The sequence below is a fragment of the Molothrus aeneus genome, chromosome 3 (genome assembly GCF_037042795.1).
Source record: "Molothrus aeneus isolate 106 chromosome 3, BPBGC_Maene_1.0, whole genome shotgun sequence".
Taxonomy (NCBI): Eukaryota; Metazoa; Chordata; class Aves; order Passeriformes; family Icteridae; genus Molothrus; species Molothrus aeneus.
The window spans coordinates 109,637,607-109,649,301 of record NC_089648.1 but is presented as its reverse complement, the minus strand read 5'-3'; the positions used below and the strand labels follow the sequence as shown (position 1 = coordinate 109,649,301).

The 11,695-nt window shown below is 53.4% G+C and overlaps 1 protein-coding gene across 1 annotated transcript; it reads left to right on the top strand.

Moving 5' to 3' along the window:
- The first annotated feature begins 1,366 nt into the window (after positions 1–1,366).
- Positions 1,367–8,834, top strand: XKR5 (XK related 5). Its single transcript, XM_066547604.1, has 7 exons — positions 1,367–1,424; positions 2,227–2,410; positions 2,512–2,687; positions 3,704–3,913; positions 4,728–4,897; positions 5,424–5,535; positions 6,246–8,834. Exons 1-7 carry the CDS (start codon positions 1,367–1,369, stop codon positions 7,295–7,297), a joined length of 1,962 nt encoding a protein of 653 aa, XP_066403701.1. The 3' UTR covers positions 7,298–8,834.
- The last annotated feature ends 2,861 nt before the right edge of the window (positions 8,835–11,695 follow it).

Below are 11,695 nucleotides of genomic sequence, written 5' to 3'. Positions count from 1 at the left end.
TTTTCTAGGAATGGGCCACGTGGTATTTGCTGCTGTGGAGGACAGAGACAGCCAAGGCTGAGCTTCACTTGGCTCCAGAGCCCTCATTACACCCCTGACTTTATTAAAATGCTTCGCTGGAGCTGGGCCCAGCAGTCCAACATCATTAATTAATGAAACACAAATAGGGGCAGGGCAGTGGGACAGGAGGAAAAGTGGTTTGTCCTTTACACCCAAAGGGCCCCCAGACCCAATCAGATGGAGTTGAGGCTGCAAAGATGCCAAGTTCCTGGTAAAAAGCAGTGCTGGAGACCCATGGAGAGCCTGGGGATGCTCCCACAAGTAGGAAAACCAGGCAAGGAAATTTCTGAGCAGTTTGGTGGCTACTGTTACACAGCAGAGCCTGGGTTTTATTGACAGAGTTGCAAAAAAGAATCAATAAAATTTAAAAACTGAACAATAAATGTATGAAGGTCCTGGAACAAAGGTACATCCAACATCCCAGCTGATGTACAAAGTTCTGGGAGCTTCCTGCAGCATACTGCAAAAACCACCAAAACCAGAGGTGATATTTTGCCTTAATTAAACCCCTTTTTTGTGGCTTTTCCTGTAGTGACCTGCTGGGAATTTATTCTCTAAAAAGCATCATCGCTGGAGGCTTTCAGGGCTGGAAATTGGGATAAAAAGCAAATGCACACCAGAGGGCTCCTGCAAGCTCCGATGCTCGGGATCCCATTTCACAGCGGTTTCATCTCTGTGGTGAGGCGGGAAAACAGCGGGATCAGTCGATGGCTCTGTGCACGCCATGTCCCAGCTGCCACCTAGTGACATCCCCGCGACACGGGGACATCGTACGGGGGACATCGGGGTGGCCGTGCCCCGGTGCACAACAATTTGGGGCACATCGGGGTGGGCTTGTGCCAGCAAACAACAGCACAGGGAGCAGTGGGATGGGCTTGAGGAAAAATCGAATGGGTGCTGAAGAACCCAGGGGACATCGGGGTGGGCTTGTGACACCGCACAGGAGCCCGGGGGACATTAGGGTGCGTTTGTGACACCGCACAGGAGCCCGGGGGACATCGGGGCGGGCTTGTGCCACCGCACAACAATTTGGGGGATACGGGATGGGCTTGTGGCAGCGCACAGCAGCTCCAGGGGTCTCGGATGCTCGGTCTCTGTGTCCCCAAGCCCCCGGGGGTGGCGCAAGCACCGTGATGTCACACTGCCCGGGGAGGGGACACTGGGGGAGGTGCCCGGTGAGGGCGGGCGGAGCGGGACCGGCCCCGGCGGCTCCTTCTTCTTCTTCCTCCTCCTCCTCCTCCTCCTTCTCCTCCCTTTCCTCCCACCTCTTCCTCCGCCTCCTCCTCCTCCCCGTCCTGCGCCCAGGATGCGCGGGGCCGTCCCCAGGCTCAGCCTGACGCTGCTGGCGGCGGAGAGCGGCGCCCGTGAGTGAGCGCGCAGGATGCGCGCAGGATGCGCGGGGGCGTGCGGGGCTGCGCTCCGGCGGAGGGGAGGGGGAAGGCGGATGGGATGCTGGAAAGGCGGATGGGATGCTGGCAGTGACGCCTTTGCGGCCATCCCGAATCACCTCCGTGTCCCGGGGAGAGGGGGGGTCCATCCCTGCGCCCCGCGCTTAGGGAGATGCGCGGTTCTGCTCCCGGCATCCCCGCGGGCCCAACAGTCCTCTTGGTTTTGGTTTTTTCTTCATATTTGAAAAATGGAATTTTTTTTCCCCGCTTATTTATTTATTTGTTTATTTTGGAGCCCGAGCTTTTTATCAGAGCCTTCCTGGGGGCCGGGCCCCTCGGTGGCGGTGGCTGCGCCTCAGCTGACAAAGCCACCGGGAGCCGGCAGCTGGAGATAAGCCCAGGAGAGGGGCTGGGAGATGGAGTTATGGCGGGAATGGCTTTAAACTGACAGAGAGCAGGTTTACATTGGATATGAGGAGGAAATTCTTCCCTGTGAGGGTGGGGAGGCCCTGGCACAGGGTGCCCAGAGAAGCTGTGGCTGCCCCTGGATCCCTGGAAGTGTCCAAGGCCAGGTTGGGCAGGGCTTGGAGCAACCTGGGATAGTGGAAGGTGTCCCTGCCCATGGCAGGGGGTGGAATGAGAGGAGCTTTAAGGTCCCTTCCCACCCAAACCATTCTGGGATTCTCTGGTTATGAATGGCACCGCTCAGTTGCTGGGGGGGGGGGGGGGGGGGGGTGGCTCTGTCATCCCTCAGCACCGCCTCTCTGCCCTTCTCCAGGGCTCTGTGCCATCATCCACTACCTTGTCCGGGGGCAGCTGGGCTGGTTCGGGCTGACCATGGCCTGCCTGGTGCCCGGCTACGCCGCTCAGCTCCTCAGCATCCTCTGGTTCCGGGCAGACGGACACGCACCCGGCTGCTGCCTCCTGGCGCTCCACCTCCTGCAGCTCGGCCTCTGGAAGAGGTGAGAGACGCTCCCCGCTATCCACCCACCCCCCACAACCCGGCTGCAGCCCCAGATTTCCTCCAGCCAGGGTGGGCATCCCGTCACGGTGGCTCTCGCAGGTACTGGGATGTTCTGCGGGCGGCGGCCAAGGCGGGCGGCGGTGCCGGGGAGCTGCTGGCTCAGCTCGGGGATGTTTGTGTGCTGCGGCTCCTGGAGGCCCTGCTGCAGACCCTGCCTCACCTCCTGCTCCAGACCTATGTCGTGGTGGCCGTGGACCCAGCAGGCTTCATCCCTGGTGAGTTCCCAGGAGGATGGCTCAGGGGTGATGCGTTTGGGTGAGGGATGTGCGTGTTCTCCCTGGAGGGATGTGCTGCAGAGGGACTGGGAAGCCTCGATGAGAAGCAGCAGGGAAAAGCCTGGCTGAAAGATCTGCTGTGGCTGAATGCAAAGGTGGCTGCTTTGCCCCAGAGGTGAACTTTCAGGTGTGCAAAGAGGGAGGTTGCAGTGTGGAGTCATGGCATGTGCAAGGTCACAGTTGCTCATTGTCCATCTCTGGTCCGATAGCAGTGACCGGGCTGGAGCTGCCCTGGGGCTGCAGAGCTCTGTCCATGGAGACAGAGGGTATCCACAGGGAGATACTCAGAGGGTACTCTGGATACTCAGAGGGTATCCACAGGGAGATGCTGAGCACGCAGAGACTAGATTTAGCAGGATTTAGTTGAAGTGCTCCAGTTTCATCCCTGGTAACATTCAAGTCCGGTTGACTGTTGAGTCAGGAATGAAGTGAAGTGACACATAAACTGTAACTCCCTTCAGCAGACTAATCCCAAGTTTATTGGAAACCCATTCCTTTTTATACACTGTTCTGATACAGGTGGACCTGATTGGTCATTTAATCAACACCCCATCACCATTGGCTAATTAAGAAGACACCCTTTGGTAAACATCTTATGAGAAAACAACTCTTCAAAACACCAGCTGCAAGATTGTTTTAATTCTTTCTCTCGGCCTTCTCAAAAGTCCCCATAAGAATTCCTGGGAAAGTTTATCTGACTTTCTGCCTCTGACCAAACTGTCACGACCACAGGACAGGGCTCTGAGAAACCTGGTCTGGTGGAAGATGTCCCTGCTCATTGCAAGGACTGGACTAGATGGCCTTTAAGGTCCTTTCTGTGATTCACTTGGCAGGATCAAGGGGTGTCTGGCTTGTGTGGGGGTGCTGTGCTACCAACACCTCCTTAACACAGAGAGTTGGCCCTGCTGTGCATTTGGGCCTCCATCAGAGCCCTGACTGCCCCTGTCCCCATACAGGTGTCAGTGCAGGGCTGTCCCTGCTGTCCCTGGCCTGGGCTTTGGTCTCCTACAGCCACTTCACCTTCCTGCTGAAGCCTGGACACCTGAGCCCACCAGCTGCTGTCATCCTGTGCCTGCTGCTCTGGAGGACAGGGATGCTGGGGACTCGGGTGCTGGCCCTGGTGCTCTTTGCCAGGCTCTATTCCTTCTGGGTTTTTGCTGTGGCAGGTAAGACCTGAGATCCTGTTCCTCACATCCCACCCCAATGTTCTCCCAAGGTTTTGTGTTGCTGGAATGGCTCCCGAGGTATTAAAGAGTCTTTTTTCCCAGCCCCATGACCAAAGAAGAAGTTGAGATTCCTCAGCTCTGGTTTTCAAGGTTGTTTATTTTCTCTTATCTATCATATTATTTTTTGGACCTGCTGAGGTCTGTCTAGCAGGTCAGGTTGAGGCACACTGACCACCCTTGGGGCAGTGTTATCTTTTTATACTAAAAACTACGTGTACTTTATTTACAATAATTTTCCAATACCTATCACCTATGTTAGACAGTCTGTCTCTACTTTAAACCAATCCAAAAGTGCCACCATCACAGCAGAAGATGGAGGGCAAGAAGAAGAAGAAGAAGAAGAAGAAGAAGAAGAAGAAGAAGAAGAAGAAGAAGAAGAAGAAGAAGAAGGACAGGACATGCCTAGATTCCTCCATCTTGCCTCTTGAACCCCCATTCTAAAAACCCCAAATTTCTACATTTTCACCCTGTGATAAATTCATTAACATTCTACTCAAACCCTTGTGGCTTGTAAATCCTCACACAAAGTTGATAATTGTTTCCATGGGTTAAAATCAAAGGCACAGGTGTTCTTGACTCTGTGCCAAGGTCTCTGAGCCCCCTGTCAGGAACTAAACCCATCAATACCATGGTCTCAGAATCCAGGGCAGTCAGAGGAATGTCCTGGGTTCCAACACAATGTCAGCCCTGCCATGCTCAGGTTTGCAGCCTCCCCTGGGCATGGCTTTGCAAATCCAGTCCTTTCTCCCTGCAGGGGTGCACTGGCTGCTCATGTCCTTCTGGCTGGGGGCCCAGCAGACAGATATTGTGGCCCAGCCGTGCCGCTGGAGGCTCTTCAACTGCCTGCTGGGAGCTGTCTACATCTTCTGCTACATCAACGTCCGGCCCGGCCCCTCCAGGACCAGGGTGGTCGTGTTTTATGCAGTGAGTACCTGGAATTGTTTTGTATTCCACATGGATGAAGCTGCTGGGGATGAGCAGCAGCTTCAGACTCTCCGTTTTCATCTCTCACATCACCACTTGCTCAAAATCCAGAGTTTTGCTGTGTCCTGACAAAGCTGCGTGGTCACCAAGGTGGATGTGTCTTCTGCACCGGCTTTGATTCTTTAGGGGCAGCCTTACAATGTCAGTGGTAAAAAGTAGGTGAAGACCTTCCAGAAAGTTCAGTTTGACAATTTCTTTGTTTTAAGTGATAAATTAGGTGGAAAATATAACAGAAGTGCTCAAGGCCAGATTGGATGGGGATGGGAGCAACCTGGGGTAGTGGAAGGTGTCCCTGCTCATGGCAGGGGGTGTAATACGATGAGCTTTAAGGTCCCTTCTGGCCCAAACCATTCTGTGATTCTAAAAGTCTATGAAAATCTAGAAAATGGGTGTTTTCTGTTGTGAGAGGCACATCTAAAGCCATCAGAAGGATATAAGTGATGAGTCTCTGCCCTCTGCCTTGCAGATAATGCTGATGGAGAACACGCTCCTGCTGCTGTTGGGCACCCGGTTCCTGCAGGTAGAGCTGAGGAACAGCCTGACTGTGACTGGGGCTGTCATGTCAGGGTCTTTAATAGGTAAGAACATTGATTTCAGAGCCTGGATTGCACATTTTGAGAGTAGTTTCAGGAAATGAACATCCAGACTCCTGTCCCAAGTCCCTCTCCAGCTCTCCTGGACCCCCTTTAGGCCCTGGAAGGGGCTCTGAGCTCTCCCTGGATCCTTCTGTTCTTCAGGTGAACACCCCCAGCTTTCCCAGCCTGGCTCCAGAGCAGAAGGGATCCAGCCCTTGGAGCATCTTTGTGCCAAGCAGGGTCATATTTTCCCAGAGGGATGGGGGCAGAGGGAAGTTGTGCAACTCCTCAGACCCTCAGATCAACCATGTTAAAGAAATGGGATGGAAAAGGAGCAATTCCTGTGGTCTTGGATGAGTTTAGGGTATAAGTAGGAAGCTGTTCTTAAAAACTTGCTGGTTTAAAGTCCAGAGGATGCTTGACATGGAAGGTTTCCTTCAGCACACATTTCCCTGCTGGGCAACTTTCAGTCTGCAAATTAATCCCGATTAAATTTGGGGTTGAGTGTGCATTTCCTTTGCCCAAATCTGCTCAAGTGGGATTCTTGCATCCCCATAAATGCTGGAAAGATGTGCTGCTCACACACCTGATTCTCAGCAGCATCTCTGCAAAGGTCTTGTTGATCTGGAGGTGCCTCAAGATCTGTCCTCTTCTCCACAGCTGACCAAAATGCTGCTGGGACTCCTCAGTGACACTTTTCTGCTCCTTTCCAGGTGCCACGGCTCTGGTGATTTACTACAGCCTGCTCCACCCCAAGTCCACAGAGATCTGGCAGGGATTCCTGGAGACAATGTGCAGTTCTGCAGCAGCTGGGGATGAGGAGGGGTCTGGAGAGAGCTCCCAAGCTGGGCAGAGTTCAGGGACTTTGGGAGATGAGGAGTCCTTGCCAGTGGAAGGGACCAAGACAGAACCCAAAAAGGAGACCAGCTCATCACTGCTGCAGTCCAAAGGGGGTTTGGAGGACAGCTGGACAGACCATCACCACTGGCTGCTGGTGAAGCTGGCCTTGAAGACAGGAGATCTGTCCGTGATCAATGCAGCTTTTGGAGATGGTGGCGTGGGAGAGGCTTTTCCTGGAGGATGGATGATGGGGAAACCCCCTGGTGCTGAGCCTGGGGCAAACCTTTCCCTCCCCATGAGGGACATCCATCCATCTGGACTGGCAGTGGGGAATGGAGGAGGCATCAAAGCCAGTGCTGGTGCTCTGGGAATGGCACAGGAGGATGGAGCAGGGCAGGAGCCTGATTTTCCCCCATCCACGTCCCACCCCAATGGCTTCTCCCCAGATTCCACCGAGAGCTCCTCTGTGTATTTCAGTGCAAGTGCAGGAGGCATCACCTCCCCTGGGACAGGGACAGCCACAAGCATGGCCCTGGTGCAACGGGACAGCAAAGCTCAGCCTCCCCCAGGCTGCCTGGGAGAAGGAGGAGGAGGAAGAGGAGGGAATTTGTCCCTTGGGATGCCCAGCATCAGCCCAATCCTGGGTGCTTGTGCCCACAAGTGTCTGCAGAGAAGCTCTTCCTTTGGCAACACGGGCAGCTGTGGGGTGACAGGTCTCCCCAAAGAGGGCTCAGAGCCCACAGGGACAGAGGCTGCCCTCGTGGGGTGCCATCACCTTTGGGACACCCACCCTTGTGGCCTGCAGGGGACTGTGGTGAGGAGCAAGCTGAGGTCACCATGCTTCACCTCCACCCCCAAGGCCAGCACTAAATGCTCCCAGCGAGGACTGGGGGAGCTGGGAGAGGGGACAGACCTGTCTGGGTGACCAGAGTGACCCTGTAAATGTCACCTTGGGCCAGCCCTGGGGTGACTGTCTCATCAACAGGGCATGGCAGGAGGTGGTGGGACAAAGACTGTCCCCACAGTGCCCCTGCCATGGGGCAGAGTGCTCCTCCATCACTGGGACATCACCTTCCCTCCCAGCACATCTTCTAGAGGCAGTCTTGAAGAACTTCAAAAGCCTTAAAAAGCCCTAAAAGTCCAGGGCTGGTTATTTATTGAGCTTATTTATGTCACAGACCTGCCAGGCAGCTGGAGCCTTCTGCCTTTGGTGTATTTGTGACAATGACTTGAGGTGTGTCCTTAAACCAGTACCTGCACGAGCTGCTGGCCTGTCCCAGTGTGGAGATCTGGTTGCTGTTTCCAGGGGCTGCAGTGCTGGCCAAAGCAGTTTTCTCAGGACAAATAAGTGCCTAAATCAGAAAAATTATGGGTTTTACTCTTGGATGTCCTTTCTGGGCAGAGTAAGGCCTCGAGTAAGGCCTCAAGTAAGGCTCAGCATTGCTTGATTGTTTTTCCCCACCAGGTTTATCTTGAGGCCTTTGCCAACTCCAGTTTTGGGAGTCGCAAAGGGTTGCAGATTCTCTTCCTGCTGCAGACCAGAACCTCAGAACCTGGAATTACTACCAAAAGCCATGTCCTACTGTCTTGCCTCCTCAAGTGGTCTTTTCTCTCCAGCCTCCTCCTTGTCCCCTTCCAGCTGCAGATCACAGGAGCCCAGAATTATTTGGGTTGGAAGGGACCTTAAATCTTATCCAGTTGCAAGCCCTGCCACATGCAGGGACACCTTCCACTAGACCAGGTTACCAGGTTATTTTCCACATCTACCTGGATGCTTCCACCTAAACTTAGGCCAAATCTCAAACCAGTTCTACCCCCACCATAAAACCCACAGTGCAGGCAAGGTTTATTTGTGCCAGGAACTAAACCCATCAATACCTTGGTCTCAGAAATAGCCAGTGCTTCCCACCAAGCTGGCTGGGCATGGATTTGTGCCCAGGGCACAGGTTTGTGCCTAGGACATGGCTTAACATGTCAATTGAGGTGTGATCTGCTGGATTCACCACCAAGCTCCTGAGTGCCATCTGGAGCACATCTGGCTGTGCTCTCCAGCTGTTGTCCCACTGTGGGGAGGACTCTGCTGCTGCCACAGGGCAGGAAAGGCAGCAGGGAGGGCACAGGCATGTGATTAATTGTTAAAAAAAAGCTTTCATGATGCATTCACTGCTCAGGGCTGACCCAGCCAGATGTTCCCTTGGGGCACAGAAAACCCAGCTGGTGCTGAGTATGGAGTGAAGCCACATTCCAAGGAGATGAAGGCTCCCTGTCTCCATCTGGACCCCAGCCCCCTGTGCTGTGCCTGTGCTCTGCAGGCAGGAGCAATTCCAGAGGCTTTTCCAGAGCCCTTCTCATTGTGTGGATCACAGAGAAGGCAGCAGTGCTGCCGGGCCATTGCAGGAATTTTTATCTAGCTTGGTTTTCTACTTTTTATAATATATAATTATGCTTGAAAATACCCCAAACCAGCCTTTGCTGTGTCTGTGTCTCGTGTTGGGGGTGAAAATCAGTGTGGAGGGCTCTGAGTGCTTCCCACTCTTGGCTCTTGCAGCCCCAGGATGAGTTGCCTGTCGGGATTTCCAGTGGGAGGGTGAAGAAGGGGCCTGGGCAACAGGATCTGGGGGAATGGCATGAAAATGTGTCAGGGAAGGTTAAGGTTGGGTGTTAGAAAAAGATTCAGCCATCATGAAACTGTCCCACAGGCCAGTCAGAAAAGAAACAGACAATTTTGAGAAAGTAAAGAATACTTTTGTGCACAGGAGTCAGGAATAAATGTGGTTAAATGTGATTTGATTTCTCAGAGCACATCCACAGTGCAGGGGTGCACCATGAGCTGATACCTCTGACCTCAGATGAGGTGGTTGTGGAAATCCTGGATAGATCAAGGAATGGCAAAAGAGAAAGGGGGAATCTGGGGACAGAGGGTGCAGAGGACTGGGGTAGGGATGAGGGTGTTTGTGTGAGGGCTGTGTTCCCACAGCTTTGCTCCCTGATGATGAGAGTTGGTCACAGGAGAGCCATGCTCCACTTTCTCCTTGGGAGCAATGTGAAATCAGGTGGGATAATATGGATTGTCTGTCCTTAAGGGCTTCCAGCCTGTGTGAGAGCCCTGTTGCACCCAGGGTCCAAGTCCTGCCTGCTGGTACAGTCCCAGCACTGAGCCACAGGTCTCTGCCTGTAGAAATAACCTGTATTTAATCAGAGGATCCCAGAATGGGTTGGGTTGGAAGGGACCTTAAAGATCATCTCATTCTAATCCCCTGCCATGGGCAGGGACACCTTCCACCATTCCAGGTTGCTCCAAGCTCCATCCAACCTGGCCTTGGACACTTCCAAGGATGGGACAACCACAGCTTCTCTGGGCACCCTGTGCCAGAGCCTCACCACCCTCACAGGGAAGGATTTCTTCCCTGTATCCCATCTAAACCTATTCTTTAGTGAATTCTAAAGCCCTGTTTGAAGTAGGAGGACTCCAGCAGCAAATCACAGTTTCAGACACCCTCCCCCACCCTTCCCATCTTCTGTGGCCCAATGACCTGGTGCACTTCCAGATTTTCCCAATGCTGCCAGACTGAGAAAATCACACTGGGGAGGAGTTTCTCCCCAAAACTTCTTGTCCCTTTGCCACCAGAGGGAGATGCTGCCCAAGCTCCAGGTACACCTCCAGTGCCTGTGTTATGGAATCATTAAGGCTGGAAAAGCTCTGAGCTCATCCAGTCCAACCATTCCCCAGCGCTGCCAAGGCCACCACTAACCCATGTCCCCATGTGCCACATCCACACGACTTTTGAGTCCCTCCAGGGATGATGAGTGGAGAGGAGAGGGAGGTGCAGGACTGATGCTGCTGTGGCATTGCACTGGGAGCCAGTGGGAATGAAATGGGGAGCTCTGGGACACTGGAGGTGGAGTGCACAGTGAGTTCCTGGAGGAATGAGACCATGGCTGTGGGCATCTCCTTTTACTTCCCAGGCATCACTGGGCCACGGGGAATGTTTGAAAATCACTGTCAGGGTCGTGCCCTCTTCAGGAGAAGAGTCATTGACCTGTAAATATCCCATGGTGCCTTCATGTCCAAAGGTGTGTGTGAGGGGAGATGCCCCAGATCACGCTGGATGCACAAGGGGACCCTGGGGCTTTGGTAGAAGTGGCTCCAGCTGTCACCACCATGGTGCTGGGTCCTGATTTTGGTGCTGTATCCTTGGAGCTGTGCTCAGGGGGGTGACCTGGTTACTCCACACTCTGGTTTGTCCTCAGATCAAGCCTTGGGGTGCACAAATCCCACAAATCCCAGGTCACTGCTCTCTGTGGAGCAACACGGATGCCTGGGCCAGTTCAAACCCTGGAAAACTGCAGCTGGCAGAGGGGCAATGGACCAGCTGCTCCAGGCTACCTGCTGATGTTATCTTCAAATGTCCCAAATGCTTGAGGAGACCTGGGCAGATCCTCTGCTCCTTCTGCAGCATCTGCCATGAAACTGTTTTCGGATGAGGAATGATCCTGAGCTAGACCAGGATCTGCCCAGCTTTTGGGGGTCTCATCACCAATGTCTGGGCTTCAACCACCCTCCAGAAGAGCTTGAGCAAGGGGATATATCCATCCCACTTGGACAGATTGTCCAGTGCTTTTGCCTGCTCTGGAATAGAAAATTTCTGTTCATTTGCCTCCTGTGAACCTTTTGTTTTCCATTTTGTTTCTTAAGGAAACCCTCTCCATCACTTTAGAGAGGTGGAGGGTCATGCCCCAGCCCAGGAGAGCTCAATGCCACAGGTGAGAGGAGCTCTCAAGGGCAACATGGGAGCAGGAACCAAGCATGAATTTTGACAATGCAGGGAGTGACCCAAGGGCTCCCCAGGAGAACTGGCTGTGCCACTCTGGTGATCTGGAGAAAGGAGCAATCAGGCAGGAACAGAGTCTACGTCCCTAAGAAATTAAACAATACCCAGGCGAGTGCCTGGGCTTGGGAACGTGGCTGTCCTGACTGCTGGCACTGTCCCCTTGGCTTGTCACTCTTGTCCTTCTTTCAAGGTGAAATAAAATAAAGCAGGATGGAGTTGTACCAACAGTGTGGAGCAGCAGCCTTGGCCCAGCCAGCCCTGCTGGGATCTCACCTTCCAGCAGCCCAATTTCTGAGCATTGTCCATGGGTGCCTGGTTTTGAGAAAAACATTCCCTCCATCTCCAAAATGATGTAACACCACCCCATTCCCCACCCCCCTCATCAAAAAAGATTTCCCCAGAAAAACCATCTTTTCACTTCCAACAACATTGAGCCACAATACTTGGACCTTAAAGAAAATAGAATTATTTGCCCTGGGGCTGTTGTTATT

Bases quoted from the DNA above. Each gene is read 5' to 3' on its own strand.
- XKR5 (XM_066547604.1), top strand. From the start codon at position 1,367: ATGCGCGGGGCCGTCCCCAGGCTCAGCCTGACGCTGCTGGCGGCGGAG. The intron at 3,914-4,727 runs GTAAGACCTGAG...TTCTCCCTGCAG, and splicing joins CTGGGTTTTTGCTGTGGCAG to GGGTGCACTGGCTGCTCATG. The intron at 4,898-5,423 runs GTGAGTACCTGG...TCTGCCTTGCAG, and splicing joins GGGTGGTCGTGTTTTATGCA to ATAATGCTGATGGAGAACAC.